The sequence below is a fragment of the Daphnia magna genome, linkage group LG5 (assembly GCF_020631705.1).
Source record: "Daphnia magna isolate NIES linkage group LG5, ASM2063170v1.1, whole genome shotgun sequence".
Taxonomy (NCBI): domain Eukaryota; kingdom Metazoa; phylum Arthropoda; class Branchiopoda; order Diplostraca; family Daphniidae; genus Daphnia; species Daphnia magna.
The window spans coordinates 807,555-831,493 of NC_059186.1; the positions used below are offsets into that span (position 1 = coordinate 807,555).

Below are 23,939 nucleotides of genomic sequence, written 5' to 3' on the forward strand. Positions count from 1 at the left end.
AGATTTTCGTCGCCGGATACATCAATCCGCACTCCCAGTCGTTTGGCAGCTTGGCGGGCAAGAGTCCAAAGATTGGACCCTGCCTCCGCGTACCTCAGTCTGTAGAGCCCCCCATCCACGGATCCCGAAAGATATTCCCCAACTGGCAACACTCCTGGATGCTCGTTTCTGAACCCTCGCCGGATGGTGTCATGGAGCTGCTCTCGGCATATGTTCCTTACTGTAGGGTCTCTACAAGTGAGGAGCTGAGCAGCCCTGGCGATGGTCCAGATATCGGCATCATCAGTGAGGCGGCATGTTCCTATGCCCCCAACCCGCCGGTCCGCGTAGAAAAACGGGACCGTTGCGTGATTGGGAAGGTTGCAAATAAGGCCTAAAAACTTCCTACACTCAGTGTCCAGTTGGGTAAGACAGTCTTTCAGGACCCGACCCGAAGCGAGGTGATGGGAAAGGGAGGGAAGAAGGTGGCTACGGAAGATTTCAAGTTTTTGCCATGGTGCGAGGTGGGAGGCGGCAATCTTGTCGAGGTTAGGGATAAGGTCAGTTGGTGGTCGGAACCGCAATTTACCTCCGATCGGTGTACCAAGATATGTTTCTTGGTCGTCTGGACCCAAGCACCGAATTAATTGATCACCAATTCGGCACTGGGCGTCAGACGGCTTGCCTTTGTCGAAGACCAGGCAAGCACACTTCCCGGCATTAAATTGCAGCCCCAAGGTGTTTGCGGTGAGGGTAAAAACGTTTAAAATGTTTTGGAGCTCGGAGGGAGAATTTGTAACCACGGCAATGTCGTCAGCATATGCCGTGGTTTTCACGAGCGAGCCAAATATTAAAAATCCGGGGTTAATATTGGACTTTCCGGCCCTGACGAGGGGTTCGGAAGCCAGGTTAAAAATAGGGGAACTAAGAGCGTCACCCTGGCGAACACCTGCTGTCGGGAAAATGCGGATGGATTCTTTCCCAACGGCAAAATCCATCCGATTTCCCGAATATATGTCCACCAGGATGCGCCGGAGGTCCTCTGGTATTGGAAGTGATGTGAACAGCTCATTCAGAACGGCGTGAGGCACAGATCCAAACGCGTTGCACATGTCCAGCCATGCAATAGACATGTGCTTTCGTTTGGTCTTTGTCTCCTCGACAACCGTCTGTAAGAGCTGTGTATGTTCCTGAATACCATGGACCCCCGGGAGGAAACCCTTTTGCTCGGGAGATAACCAGCCAAGGTCTGAAGCGACTTGCGTTATTCTCTGGCTGATCACTCCCGAGAACAGTTTGTAAATGGTAGGAAGAAGGGATATTGGTCTAAAGTTGGAATAGTCGCTAGTGTCCCCTTTCTTGAAAATGGGGACAGTTCGCGATGTCTTCCAACAATTAGGAACCCCTAGCTTCCAAACCATTTTACAAACTGTTTCCAGCAGAATGCAGTTGGGGTCGATGGCTCTAAGATGACGGTATTCTAGGCCATCAACCCCTGGTGATGTGTTGGTAGCCCGGCGAAGCTTAGCTTCAAGCTCTTGTTGGGTTGGCGCACGATTAAGGAAGTTCATCTGGTCCTCTGAAGGTTGGGACCAGTCGCAGGTGTCGTAGAGTTCCCTCGCACTTTGGCACTGCTGCGGAGATGGTCTCAATCGGTTGTAAGTCCTCTTGAGATATTCCTCCGCAGCTTGTACAGTACCATCGTAGGAGGGTAAACGGTCTTCGAGCACCTGTCGAACGGCTCTTCTTGGGTAAATGTTGAAGAGCCGCTGAATCTTCCTCGCCTCGTACGCCTTTTGCTTGATATGTCGCCGGGCCTTCTGCATCTGCCGGTTTTGGTTTCTTTTTCTTTTGTCAGGGTTTCCTCGGGGTTGTTCAGGGCTAGGGTCTTGTAAAATTTGTGCTTTAGGGAGCCAGTCAGCTGTGCAACGTTCGAGGACATCGTCTAGGTCATGTAGAGTCTCACAGCTCAAGAAGGCAGGAACCCAAAGACTGACAAAATCGTCGTCTCTTTGGCTCTGCTCTTCTGAGCTGTGGTGACTACGTCCTCGATTGCTGTGCTGACAAGGGACAAAGGATAAGGTCTCGGGGTTAGGTGAAGGGTCTAAAATCTCTTGTAAAAATTATTAACGCTAATCCCATATTGTCTAGTGGTTAGGATACCTGGCTCTCACCCAGGAGGCCCGGGTTCAATTCCCGGTATGGGAATAAACATAAAAAATTTGCCATGTATTGGGAACACATTAATTGCATATATCACATTCATCTCCATTAATACTTCATGTTTCTGACCTGGCCTACCTAGCCTAGGAATCAGACATTTTCCTTGTAGTTTTTTCCATACTTAATTCATTCTTGCTCATGACTGTAATTTTAGACAACAGGTGGCAGACTTCACTCCTAAATATTCATGATTTTCCAAATTAGATAAATAATTTGTTGCGATGACCGAGAATCGAACTCGGGTCGATTGCTTGGAAGGCAACCATGCTAACCACTATACCACCATCGCTTGTTATTGATGCAAGAGACTCGTATGAAAAATCTACTCCGGAAGTACATCTTCCAAGAGAAAAACCTGTCAGGAGTGGGATTTGAACCCACGCCTTCATTGAAGACCAGAATTCTGATGCTTTTCTTGGAGAAGTAAGGTTTTTATCCTTAAGTCTGGCGCCTTAGACCGCTCGGCCATCCTGACTTATTTATATCACTTGTACCATAAGGAATAATTACGCTGTTCATCAACAAACTCAATAAAGCGCTTAACTTTTAATTAATAACGCTTTCTGACAGCAAAGCTTTTGCTTCAGCTATCACAAGAAGGAGAAGAAGTAGAAGAAGATGGCTGCGGTGGCGGTGGCGGCGGCTTCTACCGTCACACCGGGAACCAGACAATAGAAATTCAACAATATCTGGTCTCTTAAATGTCCGAGCATGGCTTTGTAAAGCAAAGCATGGGTTGTTGAAAAAGTAAAGGGTTAGTTTCAACTAATCGTTTATCGTAAAAATTATTGATGCCAATCCCATATTGTCTAGTGGTTAGTTTTTATGGAGAGGTTTCCGGAAATCGTTTATCGTAAAAATTATTGATGACAATCCCATATTGTCTAGTGGTTAGTTTTTATGGAGAGTTTTCCGGAAGGGAAAAATAAGATAAAGATAAAGAAAATAAGTGTTTATCGTAAAAATTATTAACGCTAATCCCATATTGTCTAGTGGTTAGTTTATGGAGGGGTTTCCCGAAGGGGAATAAACATGTATGAGGTAGGTGCATTTTAAAATATTACAAAAATTACATAAATAAAATGTGAGGGAAAGAATCTACTAATCTACTGGGTAGGGAGTTTCTACGGGAAAAGGGGGGATATCCTCAGCTTCGGGGTTTGGTGCACCATGATGGAAATGGGCACACACCATATCCATTGATCCCTGGATCGCTGCCAATCGGGCTTTGAATCGGAAGGCACCCCAGGATCTTCCGTTGATTCCGAGAATCGAACGGATTTCGTCGTTCTTGGGGTACCATGATCCAAGAGACCCGACAACCAGGGGGAGAATCCTCCCATGCGAAGAATATTTATCATATTTCCGCTGGTAGCCATTCTCCATACTCCCTGGTTGGTCATAGCAGACCACGACGTCAACCATCACCCGGGAACCGGATAGTTGAAATTCAACATCCGGTCTTAACCTTTGCCCGGGGATGGCATTGTTGATTGTTACATCGTGTCCCTGCTTGACTAGCAGCGATTCCAAGAGATCTTGGATGGTGTTGTGCCTCTTGGTGGCGAGCTGGAGACCTTCTTCACAGTGGTTAAGCACATGAAACCCGGTCTCGTTTTCCTTTCCGCATCGGCGGCAACTCGTATCTTGCACCTGTGAGCAAAACCACGAGTGCCCCCGAAGAGGAAGGATGTCGAGCCGGGCCCTGTGAAGATATCTCCAGTCGCGGAAGGAGAGGGGCGTACGGCAGGATACCAGGCGAGCCATGTCTTTCGACTTGTCTTCCAGGGAGAGGCCAGTGGCAACTACTCCCTGGTGGCTCTTGTCGGAAATTAGGTCCCTGGTATAGCGCTGCCGAGCTACTTTCCGAAGTCCGCGGACTGCCTTGACTGGGCTTACGGAGACGTCATCGGCGACAATTCTTAGATTTTCGTCGCCGGATACATCAATCCGCACTCCCAGTCGTTTGGCAGCTTGGCGGGCAAGAGTCCAAAGATTGGACCCTGCCTCCGCGTACCTCAGTCTGTAGAGCCCCCCATCCACGGATCCCGAAAGATATTCCCCAACTGGCAACACTCCTGGATGCTCGTTTCTGAACCCTCGCCGGATGGTGTCATGGAGCTGCTCTCGGCATATGTTCCTCACTGTAGGGTCTCTACAAGTGAGGAGCTGAGCAGCCCTGGCGATGGTCCAGATATCGGCATCATCAGTGAGGCGGCATGTTCCTAGGCCCCCAACCCGCTGGTCCGCGTAGAAAAACGGGACCGTTGCGTGATTGGGAAGGTTGCAAATAAGGCCTAGAAACTTCCTACACTCAGTGTCCAGTTGGGTAAGACAGTCTTTCAGGACCCGACCCGAAGCGAGGTGATGGGAAAGGGAGGGAAGAAGGTGGCTACGGAAGATTTCAAGTTTTTGCCATGGTGCGAGGTGGGAGGCGGCAATCTTGTCGAGGTTAGGGATAAGGTCAGTTGGTGGTCGGAACCGCAATTTACCTCCGATCGGTGTACCAAGATATGTTTCTTGGTCGTCTGGACCCAAGCACCGAATTAATTGATCACCAATTCGGCACTGGGCGTCAGACGGCTTGCCTTTGTCGAAGACCAGGCAAGCACACTTCCCGGCATTAAATTGCAGCCCCAAGGTGTTTGCGGTGAGGGTAAAAACGTTTAAAATGTTTTGGAGCTCGGAGGGAGAATTTGTAACCACGGCAATGTCGTCAGCATATGCCGTGGTTTTCTTTTCACGAGCGAGCCAAATATTAAAAATCCGGGGTTAATATTGGACTTTCCGGCCCTGACGAGGGGTTCGGAAGCCAGGTTAAAAATAGGGGAACTAAGAGCGTCACCCTGGCGAACACCTGCTGTCGGGAAAATGCGGATGGATTCTTTCCCAACGGCAAAATCCATCCGATTTCCCGAATATATGTCCACCAGGATGCGCCGGAGGTCCTCTGGTATTGGAAGTGATGTGAACAGCTCATTCAGAACGGCGTGAGGCACAGATCCAAACGCGTTGCACATGTCCAGCCATGCAATAGACATGTGCTTTCGTTTGGTCTTTGTCTCCTCGACAACCGTCTGTAAGAGCTGTGTATGTTCCTGAATACCATGGACCCCCGGGAGGAAACCCTTTTGCTCGGGAGATAACCAGCCAAGGTCTGAAGCGACTTGCGTTATTCTCTGGCTGATCACTCCCGAGAACAGTTTGTAAATGGTAGGAAGAAGGGATATTGGTCTAAAGTTGGAATAGTCGCTAGTGTCCCCTTTCTTGAAAATGGGGACAGTTCGCGATGTCTTCCAACAATTAGGAACCCCTAGCTTCCAAACCATTTTACAAACTGTTTCCAGCAGAATGCAGTTGGGGTCGATGGCTCTAAGATGACGGTATTCTAGGCCATCAACCCCTGGTGATGTGTTGGTAGCCCGGCGAAGCTTAGCTTCAAGCTCTTGTTGGGTTGGCGCACGATTAAGGAAGTTCATCTGGTCCTCTGAAGGTTGGGACCAGTCGCAGGTGTCGTAGAGTTCCCTCGCACTTTGGCACTGCTGCGGAGATGGTCTCAATCGGTTGTAAGTCCTCTTGAGATATTCCTCCGCAGCTTGTACAGTACCATCGTAGGAGGGTAAACGGTCTTCGAGCACCTGTCGAACGGCTCTTCTTGGGTAAATGTTGAAGAGCCGCTGAATCTTCCTCGCCTCGTACGCCTTTTGCTTGATATGTCGCCGGGCCTTCTGCATCTGCCGGTTTTGGTTTCTTTTTCTTTTGTCAGGGTTTCCTCGGGGTTGTTCAGGGCTAGGGTCTTGTAAAATTTGTGCTTTAGGGGAGCCAGTCAGCTGTGCAACGTTCGAGGACATCGTCTAGGTCATGTAGAGTCTCACAGCTCAAGAAGGCAGGAACCCAAAGACTGACAAAATCGTCGTCTCTTTGGCTCTGCTCTTCTGAGCTGTGGTGACTACGTCCTCGATTGCTGTGCTGACAAGGGACAAAGGATAAGGTCTCGGGGTTAGGTGAAGGGTCTAAAATCTCTTGTAAAAATTATTAACGCTAATCCCATATTGTCTAGTGGTTAGGATACCTGGCTCTCACCCAGGAGGCCCGGGTTCAATTCCCGGTATGGGAATAAACATAAAAAATTTGCCATGTATTGGGAACACATTAATTGCATATATCACATTCATCTCCATTAATACTTCATGTTTCTGACCTGGCCTACCTAGCCTAGGAATCAGACATTTTCCTTGTAGTTTTTTCCATACTTAATTCATTCTTGCTCATGACTGTAATTTTAGACAACAGGTGGCAGACTTCACTCCTAAATATTCATGATTTTCCAAATTAGATAAATAATTTGTTGCGATGACCGAGAATCGAACTCGGGTCGATTGCTTGGAAGGCAACCATGCTAACCACTATACCACCATCGCTTGTTATTGATGCAAGAGACTCGTATGAAAAATCTACTCCGGAAGTACATCTTCCAAGAGAAAAACCTGTCAGGAGTGGGATTTGAACCCACGCCTTCATTGAAGACCAGAATTCTGATGCTTTTCTTGGAGAAGTAAGGTTTTTATCCTTAAGTCTGGCGCCTAAGACCGCTCGGCCATCCTGACTTATTTATATCACTTGTACCATAAGGAATAATTACGCTGTTCATCAACAAACTCAATAAAGCGCTTAACTTTTAATTAATAACGCTTTCTGACAGCAAAGCTTTTGCTTCAGCTATCACAAGAAGGAGAAGAAGTAGAAGAAGATGGCTGCGGTGGCGGTGGCGGCGGCTTCTACCGTCACACCGGGAACCAGACAATAGAAATTCAACAATATCTGGTCTCTTAAATGTCCGAGCATGGCTTTGTAAAGCAAAGCATGGGTTGTTGAAAAAGTAAAGGGTTAGTTTCAACTAATCGTTTATCGTAAAAATTATTGATGCCAATCCCATATTGTCTAGTGGTTAGTTTTTATGGAGAGGTTTCCGGAAATCATTTATCGTAAAAATTATTGATGCCAATCCCATATTGTAAGTTATTTATATTTTAACTTACTTTTTCATTGTCGTTTCTAGTAAAGTTTATTTCAGTAGCACAAAAAATTGGGGAACAACTCTTTAGGAACTGATTTGTGAAAAGTGACTCTCGCTATTTTCTATAGAACAAAAGTTTTTATACGGGTTTCATGAAGGTCGAACTACAAGAAAATTAAGTTGAAACGTTTGAAGGGTAAATCAGTCTGTAAAACGTCTAAGGAAGAAATTACATAGAAAAGAGGGGCGTATAGAAAATTAATGTTACGTAAGAATAAAGGGTAGGAAAAATAATGAAAATAATAAAGAATAAATTGTTTTGGTTCTTTACATAGCTATCCGGTTCCAAAAGATTGCGTCTCGCAATCAATCAAGGTCAAATTTGGAACGGAATAGAAAGTGAGACAAAACAAAACAAGAAAACAACATTAATTAATTCAACAGAACAGCTGCTTCTCGATGCGCTTGTCTTAGCGCGTCCCGGTGGAATTTGTTCCGTGGAGGCTCTCTTTGTAGAAAAGGGGCTGATGGGGCAAAAAGTTCCGGGGCGGGTTGTTGAACAGAGGCGGGTAAGTTTACAATAGTAATGGGCGGGGATGGATTTGAGGGGTTTAATAACGCGGGGTGGCCTACTTCTATATCATTATCAGATGTTTTGGTGAAGCAAGTGAAAGGGTTACAAGTACTTAGAAAAGAACAACAAGGTATGTATCTTGCAATAAGGGAACCTACTCCACAAAAATGAAAGAAAAAGAATCCGATAAATCCCATCCCTAGAAGACTACAAATGCTACTTGACCAACTAAGAATCTTAGACGACAGGGAAACGTTCTTTTCTTTTTGGAGTGAGGAAAGAAGAGTGCTCATGTGAAAAGGATTTCCAAGGTCGATGCTATGTTCTTCTTTAGCAGCAGCAATTATCTCGGCGATTGCAGCTGCGGTGCTCATCGGGTGGGGGGTTAGCGCGGGGTGTAAACTAAGTGCGAGTAGCTTATCAATTTCATACGGCAAAGTGTTGATCAAACTATGTCCTTGGATTATTACACCGGGGACGATTGGATGCCAAGAACTGTTTTTGTAGAAATGTGCTCGACCGTTGATGTTGACGAAATTTTTGTGCCAGTAACAGGGGGTGTAAGGCGTCAGTTCCCATCCTTCAGTGTCTAAAGTGTAGTCGCCGAGTTTAGGTTGAGGACCACAGCTTGTGATTTCAGTGGTGATCGTTGAATTTTTTGGGGAGCATTGATAGACGCTGATCGATTCACCAGTGGCTATCAATTTGCTACATGTGGGTAAATTAAGGTAACTGGCAGCAAGCCATCCACTGTGTTGTGCGGTGGCGATAGCAGTTTTGTGTGCCAGCACTCGATTTTCACATTGCAGAGCTCGAATCTCTCGAGCCACTCCATTTATTCCATCGGTAGTTCGGTCTCGTGCGTATTGAGAATGTGCTGCTCCGCTGATTTCAGCCCGGATAATGTCAGCAATTTTTTCGATGTCTTCTTCCAGTGGTTTACTCGGATGAGCGTTGGTATCAGTTAAAGAATGTAAACGTAAAATAACTTTGTCCATTCCGATTACTTGTTTGTAACTTTTTTCGGATGAATTACAATATTCTTTGTTAGTTGTATTGTAAACAAAGTCAAGTTGTTGTTCGACGTCACGAATTCTTTCTATTTCACTGTTGTTAGTCAGGTAACGTTGAGCGATACCTGTTTCCACAAGCCTTAGTTTGCACTGTTGAACTTCTCTTAACGATTCTTTCCAGACAATGGTCACTAGGTTGTGAGAAACGGATCCGTTGATCCCTCCCGGTATATCGCCAATGGGTGAACTTATCGTACAGTTAGCGCACTCAGTTTCTAAAGTAACTTCTTCTAATCGACAGTTGATCAGCTGATCACCTGTGACTTGAAGCCAGCTACCCTGCACGTTTGGAATACGTTCGAACGACCACTTATTGTTTCCTAAGTAGTCCATGCTTTTGCCATGGCACAATCGGGAATCACGCATTTTTTCACATTCATGTGCATTGACTTCTATTGGCACTCTTGATTGACTTGGAGTTTGCCAACCCCAGAAGTCAGTATAGATGTGTTTCTTTTCCAGCCATATGGTACACGAATGGCCAACAAAACGGGTAATTTGGGGAAGAGTAGAATAGACATCATAATATACTGGAATAGCGGGAAGGGGGCTTATTTGATAATCACAGTCATCGCTAGTGAATTTTAGGAACCCTTTTGGCTGAGCAGCCGTACAATTACAAATAGTGATGTTAAGAGCATGGAGGCGACAGAAAAACGGTATGATGAGGAGGGGTAGAAGACATAATCTATGAGAAAAGTAATTTAAAAATCAATTTCAGGGATCCATTCTATGAATTATTAAGATAACTAATACAAAGTTTTTTTAGAATTTAAACACGGTCTTAAAGCTAGTTAAAGTGATTCGAACGTAATGAACAAAAAAATTACAGCAATACAATTTCATAATTTTACAACTGGCTTTAAAAGATTTCGAGGACGTAACCCGAGGCGACGCTCTGGTTGTATGGGTAAGGTTGACGTCTCTGGAATCGGTTTGGAAGGTAAGGAAATTGTTGGTGAACTTATCATTACATTTGGAGTAGGAGGAATTGTGGGTGGGGGTCTTATCAAATTTTGAGTAGGAGTTTCTTTTTCAGAAGGAATTTGTTCTAACTCAGATTGAAGGTTTGTTTCTAGGGGTAGAGGAAAAGTTTCGAGTTCATCTACGGTTTCTTGTACGAATTTTTCGGCTTGTTTCTCAATTCTTACATCAAAAAAGTCGACACCTGGTTCGTCTTTCCAGATCATTGACTCAAATAGGGGTTTTATTCGATTCACATGTACAAGCTGAGTTTGTTTTCCTACGTCTTGTTGTATTTCCACAGTACTATTGTTGCTTACTTTCAAAATTCTAAAAGGGCCTATAAAACGTGGAATGAGTTTTTTACTAATTCCCGCCAAGGGCGTTCGCATATCTAGTAAAACTTTATCTCCTACGTTAAATTTTTGCTCTTTTACGCGTTTATCGTACTGGGCTTTTTGTTGTTCACGAGCTTGGGAAAGATTGATTTTTACAAGCTGAAAGGCTTCGTGTAAGCGTTTCATAATTTGACTTTTATAGTCTGAGGGAGTTACTATTACTGGGGGAAGAGGACGGAGGAATTGATCAATCGGCATGACTGGATCACGACCGTGATTTAGAAAATATGGAGTCTCAAGTGTTGACGAGTGGACAGAATTATTATAAGCGAAAACAACGGGGCCTAAAATATCCTCCCACCGCTCGAATCCATTCTCCAAATATTTCCTTATCATTTCAACAACAGTTTTGTTGAATCGCTCTGTTTGCCCATTAGTCTGAGGGTGATACGCAGTTGTTTTCATGCGTTTAATGTTTAAAGCTCTACAAAGCGCAGAAAATAATTCAGAAGTAAAATTACTGCCTCGATCTGTAATTATTGCTTTCGGGGGACCATGATGTAAAATAATTCGTTCTACTAAGGCTTTACTAGTACTGAGGGCGGTACAGTTAGTAAGAGGAATGACTTCTATCCATTTAGAAAAGTAATCCGTGATTACTAATATATAATTGTTTCCTTGAAGTGAATGCGGTTTGATTGGACCTAGGAAATCTAAGCCCAATACTTCAAAAGGTCTTGTAGCGAGGTCTAACGGGTTGAGATAGGCTTTCGTACTGTGCACTCGACGTCCCAGCGCACAAGGTTCACAAGAAGTGCAATATTCCTTAACATCCCGTAACATGGTAGGCCAATAGTATTTGTCCCTTAGACGAAAGAATGTTCGCCTAGTTGCCATATGTCCTGACAATGGGGAATCATGATATTCTTGTAAAAGTTGCTTTCTCAGAGAAAGTGGAACAACCACTTGACACTGTTCAAAGTTTCTTCTTTTCACTGACGTAGGTTCGTAGTGTTTACATAAAAGACCATTTTCTACAAAGAAATAATCTATTTCTCCGACCCAAGAAGGCATCGGGCCATCTTCTTTTTCCAAGGTTCATTTTGTTCCAAAAACGTAACGATTGCTTTGCACAGAGAATCTTTCTGTTGTTCTTGACACATTACGTTGTTGTCTGCAGGAATGGCAGATATTAGATTCATCGGTATTCTAGAAAGAAAATCAGCATTTTCGTGTACTCGACCTGGTCGGTACTTAACACTGAACTTCATATTAGATAACAAGATCGCCCATCTACCTAGTCGCCCTGTTTCGTCTTTAAAAGTCTGCAACCACTGAAGAGGCCTGTGATCACTTACAATAACAAAAGGTTGATCTTGTAAGTAATGTCGGAAACGTTTTATCCCAAACACTACTGCTGCAGCCTCTTTTTCTATTGTCGAATACTTGATTTCCCCTTTATTAAGATGTTTGCTTGCATAGGCTATAGGTTGGTCCTTTCCGTCTTTCATCTGAGAAAGGACGGCTCCTAAGCCATAGTTACTTGCGTCCGTGTAAATCAGAAATTCCTTTGAAAAATCCGGATATATCAAGATAGGTTCTGATATTAAACATTGTCGCAAGTACTCAAAAGCTGCAATTTCATCTGTTTTCCAAGTTACACTATCAGTAGGTTTTCCTTTGGTCTGTGATAACAAGGGGTGGGCGACGGTAGAGAAATTTTTTACAAATCGTCTGTAGTAACTGGCTAGTCCCAAAAAAGATTGTAATTCTTTTACTGTACCAGGTCTTTTGTAATTAACAAGGATTTCAATTTTAGCAGGGTCTGGTTTTATTCCTTCAGCCGTGATTACGTGTCCAAGATAGGAAACGGATTGCGCTAAAAATTCACATTTTGACAATTTCATTTTTAGGTGCGCGTTTTCTAAGAGGAAAAAACAGTCTTCAAATTGCTAAAATGCTCTTCAATTGTTCTTGAAAAAATTATTATGTCGTCAAGATAAACGAGACAAATTTTTCCAATAACTCTTCGTAAAACTGAATTCATCAGTCTTTGAAACGTTCCCGGGGCGTTGGTTAAACCAAACGCCAAACGATTCCATTCGTACAAATTGTCATCGACTATGAAGGCTGTTTTTTCTTTGGATTCCTCCTCGAGCTCAATTTGCCAATATCCGGAGGCAAGATCTAATGTGGAAAAATACCTCTGTCCTACAAGTAAATCTAAAACGTCGTCAATACGAGGTAAAGGGAAAGAATCTTTTTTGTAATTGCATTTAATTTTCTAAAATCTATACACAAACGGACATCTCCTGTTTTCTTACTTACTAATACTATCGGGGCTGCCCACGGAGACATCGAATAACGAATTATTTTATTTTTCATCAGTTCATCAATGATATTTTTAGCTATCTCTTTTTGTTTTGGAGACGTGCGATATGCTCTTTGACGAATAGGACCTTGTCCTTGTGTGTCAATGACATGTTTTACTAAAGTAGTATGGCCTAACTCACTTGTTTTAAAAGCAAAACTGTTATAATTATTTATTATTAATCTACGCAAATTCTCTTTGTTTTCCTCATCTATGTCTGGAAGAGCCGACTCAACGGCTGCTGTGTTGATTGGACCTGAAGCTACGCTAATTGAAGCCATTGTTTCAACTGGCTTTCTTGAAGGTCTGGAAATATGAAGGGTTCCTAACACTGTAAGGCGAGGTAGAAATATGGTTTTATCTGTTCCATTAACAGCCACCACACGGAGCGAACGATTTGGTGTCGTAGAGATGTAGGGTTCCAAGCTAAGCCCGGAGGGAATATTACAGCATCTAACAAAATGACAAGTATTGAGAGGGTTGAAAGGGTGAGTTTCCTCTTCTCTAGTCTCTAGGAGACTAGTGGAATTTGGAGGAATTCTCAAAGATTTGCTAATCACAAAGGGATTTTCTGTTTCCTGGAAGTGATCAATTTCCGGAACTCGGTAGATGGACTGTTGTTTTCCGTTATAGATAAACTGATGTTTCCAAAGTGCATCGCGCCCTAGAACGCAATCTTCAACAATTCCATTTACGACTATGAATTTCTGCCTAAGTGCTTGGCGTGGCGTTTCTTCTGCCACAAAAAAGTTAACGGTAATTGTGCCTTCCGTGACGAGGCGCCTGTCATTTATGCTGAAAAGATCCACATCTACCTCTTTAGTGAAATTAATTAATTCCTTTCCTTCTTTAAGCTTATGAAAAAATGTGCTGCTAATAACGCTTCTCTCGGCTCCAGTGTCAAACAGCGCTTTTACAACAGAATTTCCTATTTTTATTCTTATCCTAGGAACTGTAGATTTTACTGCTAAACTATTTATATGATGTCGGGGCTTTTTCTTAGTTCCACCGAGGGGCCCAACGCTTACATCGGTAGTTTTTAGTTTCCCCTTTCTTCAAACAAAGGAAGTTTTTTCCCATTTCCGTCATAACCCTCTGGAGGAGTGGGTTTCAAATTTTTTATCTGGGGACAAAAGTTTGCTCGGTGTCCAATTTCTTTACAACGAAAACATTTATCATTAGCTTGACTCTCCCTTGCTTTACAATTGTTTATTGAGTGATAACCCCAATCGTTGTGAAAATCACAAAAATATAAATCCCCTGTTTTATTGATTGGAGGGTTTAACTGTGGTGAGCGCTGTGAAAAACTCACGTTTCTCCTGGTGGATAATTGTCTTTGCATTTTCTCCATGTTTTCTTCTAAATGTTTTTGGTGAGTGTTTGATTCCACCTGGGAACTAAGGCGATCTAAAGCTTCCTTTACTTTAGTAAATTCTCTATTAGGTTCGACGTATTTGGCCTGAAAAGCATTTAGTCTGGATCTAACTTGGGCTTCTTCTACTGCCATGGCCGTCATTTCAGCTTTTTCTATGAGTTTTTCAAAAGTTGCGAATTCTTTATACTTAAGTCTGGTCTGGACGTCGAAAGACAGCCCTTCCAGAAATCTGTCCATCATAATTTGTTCTCTGGAAAAAGCTGTTGCTTTATCTATCGTGGATTTTATAGGATACGCTAAGTGGAAGGCCTTGCGTATACGATTCGCATAACGTCTCATATTCTCTTCGGGTTCCCGTTGCATATTATGAAATTCAACGCTTTGTTTAGATCTGGTCTCTGTAGAGTGGAAAAGTTTAATTAAACGCTCCTTTACTCTGTCGTAAATTTGCGCGCTAATTGGGTTTTCAAGTTTAAAGTTATCAAACTCATCAGCCGCTTCACCATACAATTTGGAGCGTAGTAAGATAATTTTTCTTGACTCCTCAAAATCGCCTAAAACCAGTACTGATTCTAGATGTGCAAGCCAGTCATCAAAGCGACCGGAGCGTTCACGGTCTACGTAAATTCCGACGTTACTAAATAACGTCATTGCTTGGCTTTGTTGTAACTTTTTATTTTTATCGATGGCGTTAGAAATAAAATTGTTTGTGTTTCCTATACTGTTTACTTTTGACGGACACATTACTAAGGGATTCATTTTAGGAATGGAGCTGGTAACTGAGTACTTTGGAGTTGCTCCGTTATTACTTTGCTTATTGTACATGCTTGGGATTTTTACACTTTGTCCACTTAACGCAAGTGGTTGTGTATGCAAAGGAGTTGAGGTAAGATATGAAGGCTGAGAGCTAGTTCTAAAAACAGGCTGTCCATTAGGCTTCGTTTTCTGAGAGGAATTAATGCAACGTTTAGTATTCGTTAGAACGTGTTGCACAATACAATCAGCTGCTTTAGAAGCATCCTCATAATCCATTCCGGATTCCATCAAACGGCTCAATTCTTTTACGTATATTTTAATGGGCATGTCTTGGTTTGTTTCTTCTGAAGGTTTATTTTGCGTGATTTTGTTTGACTGCTCAACGATCGACGCTGGAGTAAAGGAGACTTTCCGACTTTGTAGTCCTTGATACGGTAAATAGTTACACGGAGTGGACGCTAACTGTGATTGAGGAATTTGAGTATTCATACTTGACTGTGAATGAGTAACCGTCGGACAAGTGATTGTTGTGGTACTAGGGGTCGATTTAGGACAATCTAAAGGAATCTGATCGCCTTGCGTGTGGATTTCCGCTCTTACAATTTTGATAGGTACGCAGTTTTTTGAACTTTCTTCCTCAGTTTCGAGTGTTACTAAAGATTGGGGCACTAAGTCTGATTCTGACCTATTTTGTTGTTCTCCTGAATGCACTGATTCATACTCTGAATCAGTACTTTCGTAGTATGTTTTTAGACCACAGTGCTTAAAGAGTTCTATTGGTGTCAAAATTGTGGGTTCGGTTAAGAGTAATGCTCTTAAGGCTGTTCCTACTTCTTTGTTTGTTAACTCAATTTTTTTTCACTTCGAAGTAAATACTGCAATTCAAAAATAAGATCGTCAACAGGAATTTCCGTTATTCTCGTATTTCCGTATTGCTGATAAAACCATGCCCGATCTTGGTTCTCTTCATTTACTAGTTCTAGGTTTTGGAAATCTAAAGAGATATCTTCTGTGTTTTCTACCCTATCTGTTGTTTTTTCAAGGTCCGTAATTGCCCGAGCCTGTTCTAGAAGTTGATTATATGATAACAATTCTCTTGTCTCCTCGCCTATCAGGGGTTCGACTACGGTTTCGTCTTGTGATGATACTTGCATATTAAGTACTTCGTTCCACTGATCATCATTTCTCAATTCTTTAATTTCATTGGAATCAAGAATATCAATATCGGATTGATGTGGGCTATCACTATCTAGTTCGACACCTAGATTTTCGTTATTTCTCAAAATTGACGTCGACCCGCCTCCTGATCGTAAGGGAGTGAACCTTTCACGTACTGATCGAACAAATCTTTGTATTAGTGGCCCTTTTCTTACAGATCTTCTTTCTAAAGTGGTTTCTAAACCGCTATCCTCATTTGCCCTCATCTTTTATAACGAACTAATTCCTAACAAAGCATGTTCTTTTATAACTATGAAAAGTTATCCAGAAATTCAACCAAATAGGAAGCCAAAAAACGGAGAGAAGGTAATAAGTAACACTTATTACCATAAAAATTTAAAACAAACAAAAAAAAACACACGCTATTCAGCTTAACACTAAAGCCGAGTTCGACTCCGCTGCCACCAAATGTAAGTTATTTATATTTTAACTTACTTTTTCATTGTCGTTTCTAGTAAAGTTTATTTCAGTAGCACAAAAAATTGGGGAACAACTCTTTAGGAACTGATTTGTGAAAAGTGACTCTCGCTATTTTCTATAGAACAAAAGTTTTTATACGGGTTTCATGAAGGTCGAACTACAAGAAAATTAAGTTGAAACGTTTGAAGGGTAAATCAGTCTGTAAAACGTCTAAGGAAGAAATTACATAGAAAAGAGGGGCGTATAGAAAATTAATGTTACGTAAGAATAAAGGGTAGGAAAAATAATGAAAATAATAAAGAATAAATTGTTTTGGTTCTTTACAATATTGTCTAGTGGTTAGTTTTTATGGAGAGTTTTCCGGAAGGGAAAAATAAGATAAAGATAAAGAAAATAAGTGTTTATCGTAAAAATTATTAACGCTAATCCCATATTGTCTAGTGGTTAGTTTATGGAGGGGTTTCCGGAAGGGGAATAAACATGTATGAGGTAGGTGCATTTTAAAATATTACAAAAATTACATAAATAAAATGTGAGGGAAAGAATCTACTAATCTACTGGGTAGGGAGTTTCTACGGGAAAAGGGGGGATATCCTCAGCTTCGGGGTTTGGTGCACCATGATGGAAATGGGCACACACCATATCCATTGATCCCTGGATCGCTGCCAATCGGGCCTTGAATCGGAAGGCACCCCAGGATCTTCCGTTGATTCCGAGAATCGAACGGATTTCGTCGTTCTTGGGGTACCATGATCCAAGAGACCCGACAACCAGGGGGAGAATCCTCACATGCGAAGAATATTTATCATATTTCCGCTGGTAGCCATTCTCCATACTCCCTGGTTGGTCATAGCAGACCACGACGTCAACCATCACCCGGGAACCGGATAGTTGAAATTCAACATCCGGTCTTAACCTTTGCCCGGGGATGGCAATGTTGATTGTTACATCGTGTCCCTGCTTGACTAGCAGCGATTCCAAGAGATCTTGGATGGTGTTGTGCCTCCTGGTGGCGAGCTGGAGACCTTCTTCACAGTGGTTAAGCACATGAAACCCGGTCTCGTTTTCCTTTCCGCATCGGCGGCAACTCGTATCTTGCACCTGTGAGCAAAACCACGAGTGCCCCCGAAGAGGAAGGATGTCGAGCCGGGCCCTGTGAAGATATCTCCAGTCGCGGAAGGAGAGGGGCGTACGGCAGGATACCAGGCGAGCCATGTCTTTCGACTTGTCTTCCAGGGAGAGGCCAGTGGCAACTACTCCCTGGTGGCTCTTGTCGGAAATTAGGTCCCTGGTATAGCGCTGCCGAGCTACTTTCCGAAGTCCGCGGACTGCCTTGACTGGGCTTACGGAGACGTCATCGGCGACAATTCTTAGATTTTCGTCGCCGGATACATCAATCCGCACTCCCAGTCGTTTGGCAGCTTGGCGGGCAAGAGTCCAAAGATTGGACCCTGCCTCCGCGTACCTCAGTCTGTAGAGCCCCCCATCCACGGATCCCGAAAGATATTCCCCAACTGGCAACACTCCTGGATGCTCGTTTCTGAACCCTCGCCGGATGGTGTCATGGAGCTGCTCTCGGCATATGTTCCTCACTGTAGGGTCTCTACAAGTGAGGAGCTGAGCAGCCCTGGCGATGGTCCAGATATCGGCATCATCAGTGAGGCGGCATGTTCCTATGCCCCCAACCCGCCGGTCCGCGTAGAAAAACGGGACCGTTGCGTGATTGGGAAGGTTGCAAATAAGGCCTAAAAACTTCCTACACTCAGTGTCCAGTTGGGTAAGACAGTCTTTCAGGACCCGACCCGAAGCGAGGTGATGGGAAAGGGAGGGAAGAAGGTGGCTTACGGAAGATTTCAAGTTTTTGCCATGGTGCGAGGTGGGAGGCGGCAATCTTGTCGAGGTTAGGGATAAGGTCAGTTGGTGGTCGGAACCGCAATTTACCTCCGATCGGTGTACCAAGATATGTTTCTTGGTCGTCTGGACCCAAGCACCGAATTAATTGATCACCAATTCGGCACTGGGCGTCAGACGGCTTGCCTTTGTCGAAGACCAGGCAAGCACACTTCCCGGCATTAAATTGCAGCCCCAAGGTGTTTGCGGTGAGGGTAAAAACGTTTAAAATGTTTTGGAGCTCGGAGGGAGAATTTGTAACCACGGCAATGTCGTCAGCATATGCCGTGGTTTTCACGAGCGAGCCAAATATTAAAAATCCGGGGTTAATATTGGACTTTCCGGCCCTGACGAGGGGTTCGGAAGCCAGGTTAAAAATAGGGGAACTAAGAGCGTCACCCTGGCGAACACCTGCTGTCGGGAAAATGCGGATGGATTCTTTCCCAACGGCAAAATCCATCCGATTTCCCGAATATATGTCCACCAGGATGCGCCGGAGGTCCTCTGGTATTGGAAGTGATGTGAACAGCTCATTCAGAACGGCGTGAGGCACAGATCCAAACGCGTTGCACATGTCCAGCCATGCAATAGACATGTGCTTTCGTTTGGTCTTTGTCTCCTCGACAACCGTCTGTAAGAGCTGTGTATGTTCCTGAATACCATGGACCCCCGGGAGGAAACCCTTTTGCTCGGGAGATAACCAGCCAAGGTCTGAAGCGACTTGCGTTATTCTCTGGCTGATCACTCCCGAGAACAGTTTGTAAATGGTAGGAAGAAGGGATATTGGTCTAAAGTTGGAATAGTCGCTAGTGTCCCCTTTCTTGAAAATGGGGACAGTTCGCGATGTCTTCCAACAATTAGGAACCCCTAGCTTCCAAACCATTTTACAAACTGTTTCAAGCAGAATGCAGTTGGGTCGATGGCTCTAAGATGACGGTATTCTAGGCCATCAACCCCTGGTGATGTGTTGGTAGCCCGGCGAAGCTTAGCTTCAAGCTCTTGTTGGGTTGGCGCACGATTAAGGAAGTTCATCTGGTCCTCTGAAGGTTGGGACCAGTCGCAGGTGTCGTAGAGTTCCTCTCGCACTTTGGCACTGCTGCGGAGATGGTCTCAATCGGTTGTAAGTCCTCTTGAGATATTCCTCCGCAGCTTGTACAGTACCATCGTAGGAGGGTAAACGGTCTTCGAGCACCTGTCGAACGGCTCTTCTTGGGTAAATGTTGAAGAGCCGCTGAATCTTCCTCGCCTCGTACGCCTTTTGCTTGATATGTCGCCGGGCCTTCTGCATCTGCCGGTTTTGGTTTCTTTTTCTCTTTGTCAGGGTTTCCTCGGGGTTGTTCAGGGCTAGGGTCTTGTAAAATTTGTGCTTTAGGGAGCCAGTCAGCTGTGCAACGTTCGAGGACATCGTCTAGGTCATGTAGAGTCTCACAGCTCAAGAAGGCAGGAACCCAAAGACTGACAAAATCGTCGTCTCTTTGGCTCTGCTCTTCTGAGCTGTGGTGACTACGTCCTCGATTGCTGTGCTGACAAGGGACAAAGGATAAGGTCTCGGGGTTAGGTGAAGGGTCTAAAATCTCTTGTAAAAATTATTAACGCTAATCCCATATTGTCTAGTGGTTAGGATACCTGGCTCTCACCCAGGAGGCCCGGGTTCAATTCCCGGTATGGGAATAAACATAAAAAATTTGCCATGTATTGGGAACACATTAATTGCATATATCACATTCATCTCCATTAATACTTCATGTTTCTGACCTGGCCTACCTAGCCTAGGAATCAGACATTTTCCTTGTAGTTTTTTCCATACTTAATTCATTCTTGCTCATGACTGTAATTTTAGACAACAGGTGGCAGACTTCACTCCTAAATATTCATGATTTTCCAAATTAGATAAATAATTTGTTGCGATGACCGAGAATCGAAATCGGATCGATTGCTTGGAAGGCAACCATGCTAACCACTATTGTAAAACCCCTACTTACTTCATCTTTAAGTAAATAGCTTTTACTCGATTAAGGGAAGCTGCGGACTTCGTTCGATGGTATATTCCCGTAAAATGTTAACATGATTCAAACAAGTCGATGAATGTCTCAAACGATTGGAGGCATACATACAGGCCGTAGCCGTATAGCCAGCGTCAAGCACAACAAAGACACAAATAAGACAAGTTTAAACGGGGAACGAGCAAGCCAGTAGCAGGTCGAATAAACGACCTGACACTTGACTCGCGAAGGGGTGAATCAACACTAGACTGGGTGAACAGCCCAGCGTTGACTAACGAAGAATTACAATTGATGGGGTTTTATACGACAAACAAAGTCAACGCGATCACCAACGCAAGGTGAGCGTAATGAAAGGATGGAAAGGAAAATGACTTGTTTCCAGGAATGAGAGGGAGGATATTTTTCCAAGAAAGAGTGAGCTGATGCATTCCTTACATACCTTGGAGAAATGGGAGATTGCGTCCCGCAATCTAGCAAAACAAGACAATGACTGAAATTGGAACAGTGAGAAATGAAAGCTGATGGGAAACATCGATAAACGGAGCGTTCCAGAGCGTTCCAGCGAACGTAACTGTAAATAAAAATAAAAAGTGATAGCGAGTAGAATGTCAGCTCTTGGTTGTTCTTTCAGTGGCTCGATCTCTTGAACGTAAGGTAAATGAAGGCCCAGCAATGAATTCCGGTCGATAGAACTTCGTGGTTGGGATCGATGGTGATGATGAGCGCAAGAAGAAGAAGAAGAAGAAGAAGAAGAAGAAGAAGAAGAAGAAGAAGAAGAAGAAGAAGAAGAAGAAGAAGAAGAAGAAGAAGAAGAAGAAGAAGAAGAAGAAGAAGAAGAGAACTAATGAAGATTAAATCGATCTTATACGTATCTGGTATCATCAGCCCGGTTAGCTCAGCTGGTAGAGCGCGGGACTTTTAATCCTGAGGTCAAGGGTTCAAGTCCCTTATCGGGCGTGTGGTCAGCGAGTCGTTGTTCCATCACCGTTTTATTAGTAATGCATACGTTGATCAAATTTCAGCCTTAAATGTAAGTGCAATTAACCGTAACATAGGAACATGCAAGTAGGATTTTAGGTTAGCTAAATGTTTTAGGTTGGTTTTCCTTCTCCCCCATACTTTGTGTGTTGGTCATAGTGGAGTGGCGTCATGATAGTACGGCCTGATTTATCGCTGTAAACCAACAGCGTTTTACCGATTCCGGAGTGGATTCGGAAATATCGCAATACCATTTCTGTTAAACGAGTTAAAGAGTTGGTTCTAATACTATGAAAGGTGGAAAATGCTAACATTGCCGTAATTAATTTTGCTGGTAATCGTGGCGGGACTTGAACCCGCAATTTTCGGATAACTGATCATATAGAAGTCCGACGCCTTATCCGTTAGGCCACACGACCTGTTGTGATGCTGAATGCATACATGATTGTTGAAAACTGTGCCCGAATTGTTTTAGTCGCAAAAACCTGTCTGTCTTCAGGAGCTTCATTTTCTGAAGCAGGTACTTGCCGACTTGAACAGACACCGTAAAATAGTAGAAAAACTTTGTTGGAAGAGGGCTCATGGAGATCAAATCCATCTTATACGTATCTGGTATCATGAGCCCGGTTAGCTCAGCTGGTAGAGCGCGGGACTTTTAATCCTGAGGTCAAGGGTTCAAGTCCCTTATCGGGCGTGTGGTCAGCGAGTCGTTGTTCCATCACCGTTTTATTAGTAATGCATACGTTGATCAAATTTCAGCCTTAAATGTAAGTGCAATTAACCGTAACATAGGAACATGCAAGTAGGATTTTAGGTTAGCTAAATGTTTTAGGTTGGTTTTCCTTCTCCCCCATACTTTGTGTGTTGGTCATAGTGGAGTGGCGTCATGATAGTACGGCCTGATTTATCGCTGTAAACCAACAGCGTTTTACCGATTCCGGAGTGGATTCGGAAATATCGCAATACCATTTCTGTTAAACGAGTTAAAGAGTTGGTTCTAATACTATGAAAGGTGGAAAATGCTAACACTGCCGTAATTAATTTTCCTGGTAATCGTGGCGGGACTTGAACCCGCAATTTTCGGATAACTGATCGTATAGAAGTCCGACGCCTTATCCGTTAGGCCACACGACCTGTTGTGATGCTGAATGCATACATGATTGTTGAAAACTGTGCCCGAATTGTTTTAGTCGCAAAAACCTGTCTGTCTTCAGGAGCTTCATTTTCTGAAGCAGGTACTTGCCGACTTGAACAGACACCGTAAAATAGTAGAAAAACTTTGTTGGAAGAGGGCTCATGGAGATCAAATCCATCTTATACGTATCTGGTATCATCAGCCCGGTTAGCTCAGCTGGTAGAGCGCGGGACTTTTAATCCTGAGGTCAAGGGTTCAAGTCCCTTATCGGGCGTGTGGTCAGCGAGTCGTTGTTCCATCACCGTTTTATTAGTAATGCATACGTTGATCAAATTTCAGCCTTAAATGTAAGTGCAATTAACCGTAACATAGGAACATGCAAGTAGGATTTTAGGTTAGCTAAATGTTTTAGGTTGGTTTTCCTTCTCCCCCATACTTTGTGTGTTGGTCATAGTGGAGTGGCGTCATGATAGTACGGCCTGATTTATCGCTGTAAACCAACAGCGTTTTACCGATTCCGGAGTGGATTCGGAAATATCGCAATACCATTTCTGTTAAACGAGTTAAAGAGTTGGTTCTAATACTATGAAAGGTGGAAAATGCTAACATTGCCGTAATTAATTTTGCTGGTAATCGTGGCGGGACTTGAACCCGCAATTTTCGGATAACTGATCATATAGAAGTCCGACGCCTTATCCGTTAGGCCACACGACCTGTTGTGATGCTGAATGCATACATGATTGTTGAAAACTGTGCCCGAATTGTTTTAGTCGCAAAAACCTGTCTGTCTTCAGGAGCTTCATTTTCTGAAGCAGGTACTTGCCGACTTGAACAGACACCGTAAAATAGTAGAAAAACTTTGTTGGAAGAGGGCTCATGGAGATCAAATCCATCTTATACGTATCTGGTATCATCAGCCCGGTTAGCTCAGCTGGTAGAGCGCGGGACTTTTAATCCTGAGGTCAAGGGTTCAAGTCCCTTATCGGGCGTGTGGTCAGCGAGTCGTTGTTCCATCACCGTTTTATTAGTAATGCATACGTTGATCAAATTTCAGCCTTAAATGTAAGTGCAATTAACCGTAACATAGGAACATGCAAGTAGGATTTTAGGTTAGCTAAATGTTTTAGGTTGGTTTTCCTTCTCCCCCATACTTTGTGTGTTGGTCATAGTGGAGTGGCGTCATGATAGTACGGCCTGATTTATCGCTGTAAACCAACAGCGTTTTACCGATTCCGGAGTGGATTCGGAAATATCGCAATACCATTTCTGTTAAACGAGTTAAAGAGTTGGTTCTAATACTATGAAAGGTGGAAAATGCTAACATTGCCGTAATTAATTTTGCTGGTAATCGTGGCGGGACTTGAACCCGCAATTTTCGGATAACTGATCATATAGAAGTCCGACGCCTTATCCGTTAGGCCACACGACCTGTTGTGATGCTGAATGCATACATGATTGTTGAAAACTGTGCCCGAATTGTTTTAGTCGCAAAAACCTGTCTGTCTTCAGGAGCTTCATTTTCTGAAGCAGGTACTTGCCGACTTGAACAGACACCGTAAAATAGTAGAAAAACTTTGTTGGAAGAGGGCTCATGGAGATCAAATCCATCTTATACGTATCTGGTAT

At 43.5% G+C, this 23,939-nt stretch overlaps 2 protein-coding genes and 11 non-coding genes across 13 annotated transcripts; 3 read left to right on the forward strand and 10 right to left on the reverse strand.

Moving 5' to 3' along the window:
- The first annotated feature begins 2,115 nt into the window (after positions 1-2,115).
- Trnae-cuc lies at positions 2,116-2,187 on the forward strand. The gene has a single exon. It is a non-coding gene; the product is annotated as a tRNA-Glu (tRNA).
- A 232-nt stretch (positions 2,188-2,419) lies between these two features.
- On the reverse strand, positions 2,420-2,491 carry Trnag-ucc. Its single transcript has one exon. It is a non-coding gene; the product is annotated as a tRNA-Gly (tRNA).
- Positions 2,492-2,558: 67 nt separating this feature from the next.
- Positions 2,559-2,677, reverse strand: Trnal-uaa. The gene is made up of 2 exons: positions 2,640-2,677; positions 2,559-2,603 (listed from the first exon to the last, which is right to left on the reverse strand). It is a non-coding gene; the product is annotated as a tRNA-Leu (tRNA).
- A 3,570-nt stretch (positions 2,678-6,247) lies between these two features.
- Trnae-cuc lies at positions 6,248-6,319 on the forward strand. Its single transcript has one exon. It is a non-coding gene; the product is annotated as a tRNA-Glu (tRNA).
- A 232-nt stretch (positions 6,320-6,551) lies between these two features.
- On the reverse strand, positions 6,552-6,623 carry Trnag-ucc. The gene has a single exon. It is a non-coding gene; the product is annotated as a tRNA-Gly (tRNA).
- Positions 6,624-6,690: 67 nt separating this feature from the next.
- Positions 6,691-6,809, reverse strand: Trnal-uaa. The gene is made up of 2 exons: positions 6,772-6,809; positions 6,691-6,735 (listed from the first exon to the last, which is right to left on the reverse strand). It is a non-coding gene; the product is annotated as a tRNA-Leu (tRNA).
- A 1,310-nt stretch (positions 6,810-8,119) lies between these two features.
- LOC123472376 lies at positions 8,120-10,056 on the reverse strand (the record flags this gene model as incomplete). The annotated part of the gene is made up of 3 exons (XM_045173786.1): positions 9,721-10,056; positions 9,009-9,466; positions 8,120-8,906 (listed from the first exon to the last, which is right to left on the reverse strand). Coding segments are annotated over exons 1-3 (1,581 nt in total), but the record flags the coding sequence as incomplete, so codon positions are not given.
- A 3,563-nt stretch (positions 10,057-13,619) lies between these two features.
- On the reverse strand, positions 13,620-14,603 carry LOC123472439 (the record flags this gene model as incomplete). The annotated part of the gene is made up of 1 exon (XM_045173939.1): positions 13,620-14,603. A coding segment is annotated over exon 1 (945 nt), but the record flags the coding sequence as incomplete, so codon positions are not given.
- Positions 14,604-19,796: 5,193 nt separating this feature from the next.
- On the forward strand, positions 19,797-19,868 carry Trnae-cuc. Its single transcript has one exon. It is a non-coding gene; the product is annotated as a tRNA-Glu (tRNA).
- A 1,645-nt stretch (positions 19,869-21,513) lies between these two features.
- Positions 21,514-21,597, reverse strand: Trnar-ucu. Its single transcript is given in 2 exon segments — positions 21,514-21,549; positions 21,561-21,597. It is a non-coding gene; the product is annotated as a tRNA-Arg (tRNA).
- A 631-nt stretch (positions 21,598-22,228) lies between these two features.
- On the reverse strand, positions 22,229-22,312 carry Trnar-ucu. Its single transcript is given in 2 exon segments — positions 22,229-22,264; positions 22,276-22,312. It is a non-coding gene; the product is annotated as a tRNA-Arg (tRNA).
- Positions 22,313-22,943: 631 nt separating this feature from the next.
- Positions 22,944-23,027, reverse strand: Trnar-ucu. The gene is given in 2 exon segments: positions 22,944-22,979; positions 22,991-23,027. It is a non-coding gene; the product is annotated as a tRNA-Arg (tRNA).
- Positions 23,028-23,658: 631 nt separating this feature from the next.
- Positions 23,659-23,742, reverse strand: Trnar-ucu. The gene is given in 2 exon segments: positions 23,659-23,694; positions 23,706-23,742. It is a non-coding gene; the product is annotated as a tRNA-Arg (tRNA).
- Positions 23,743-23,939: the final 197 nt, after the last annotated feature.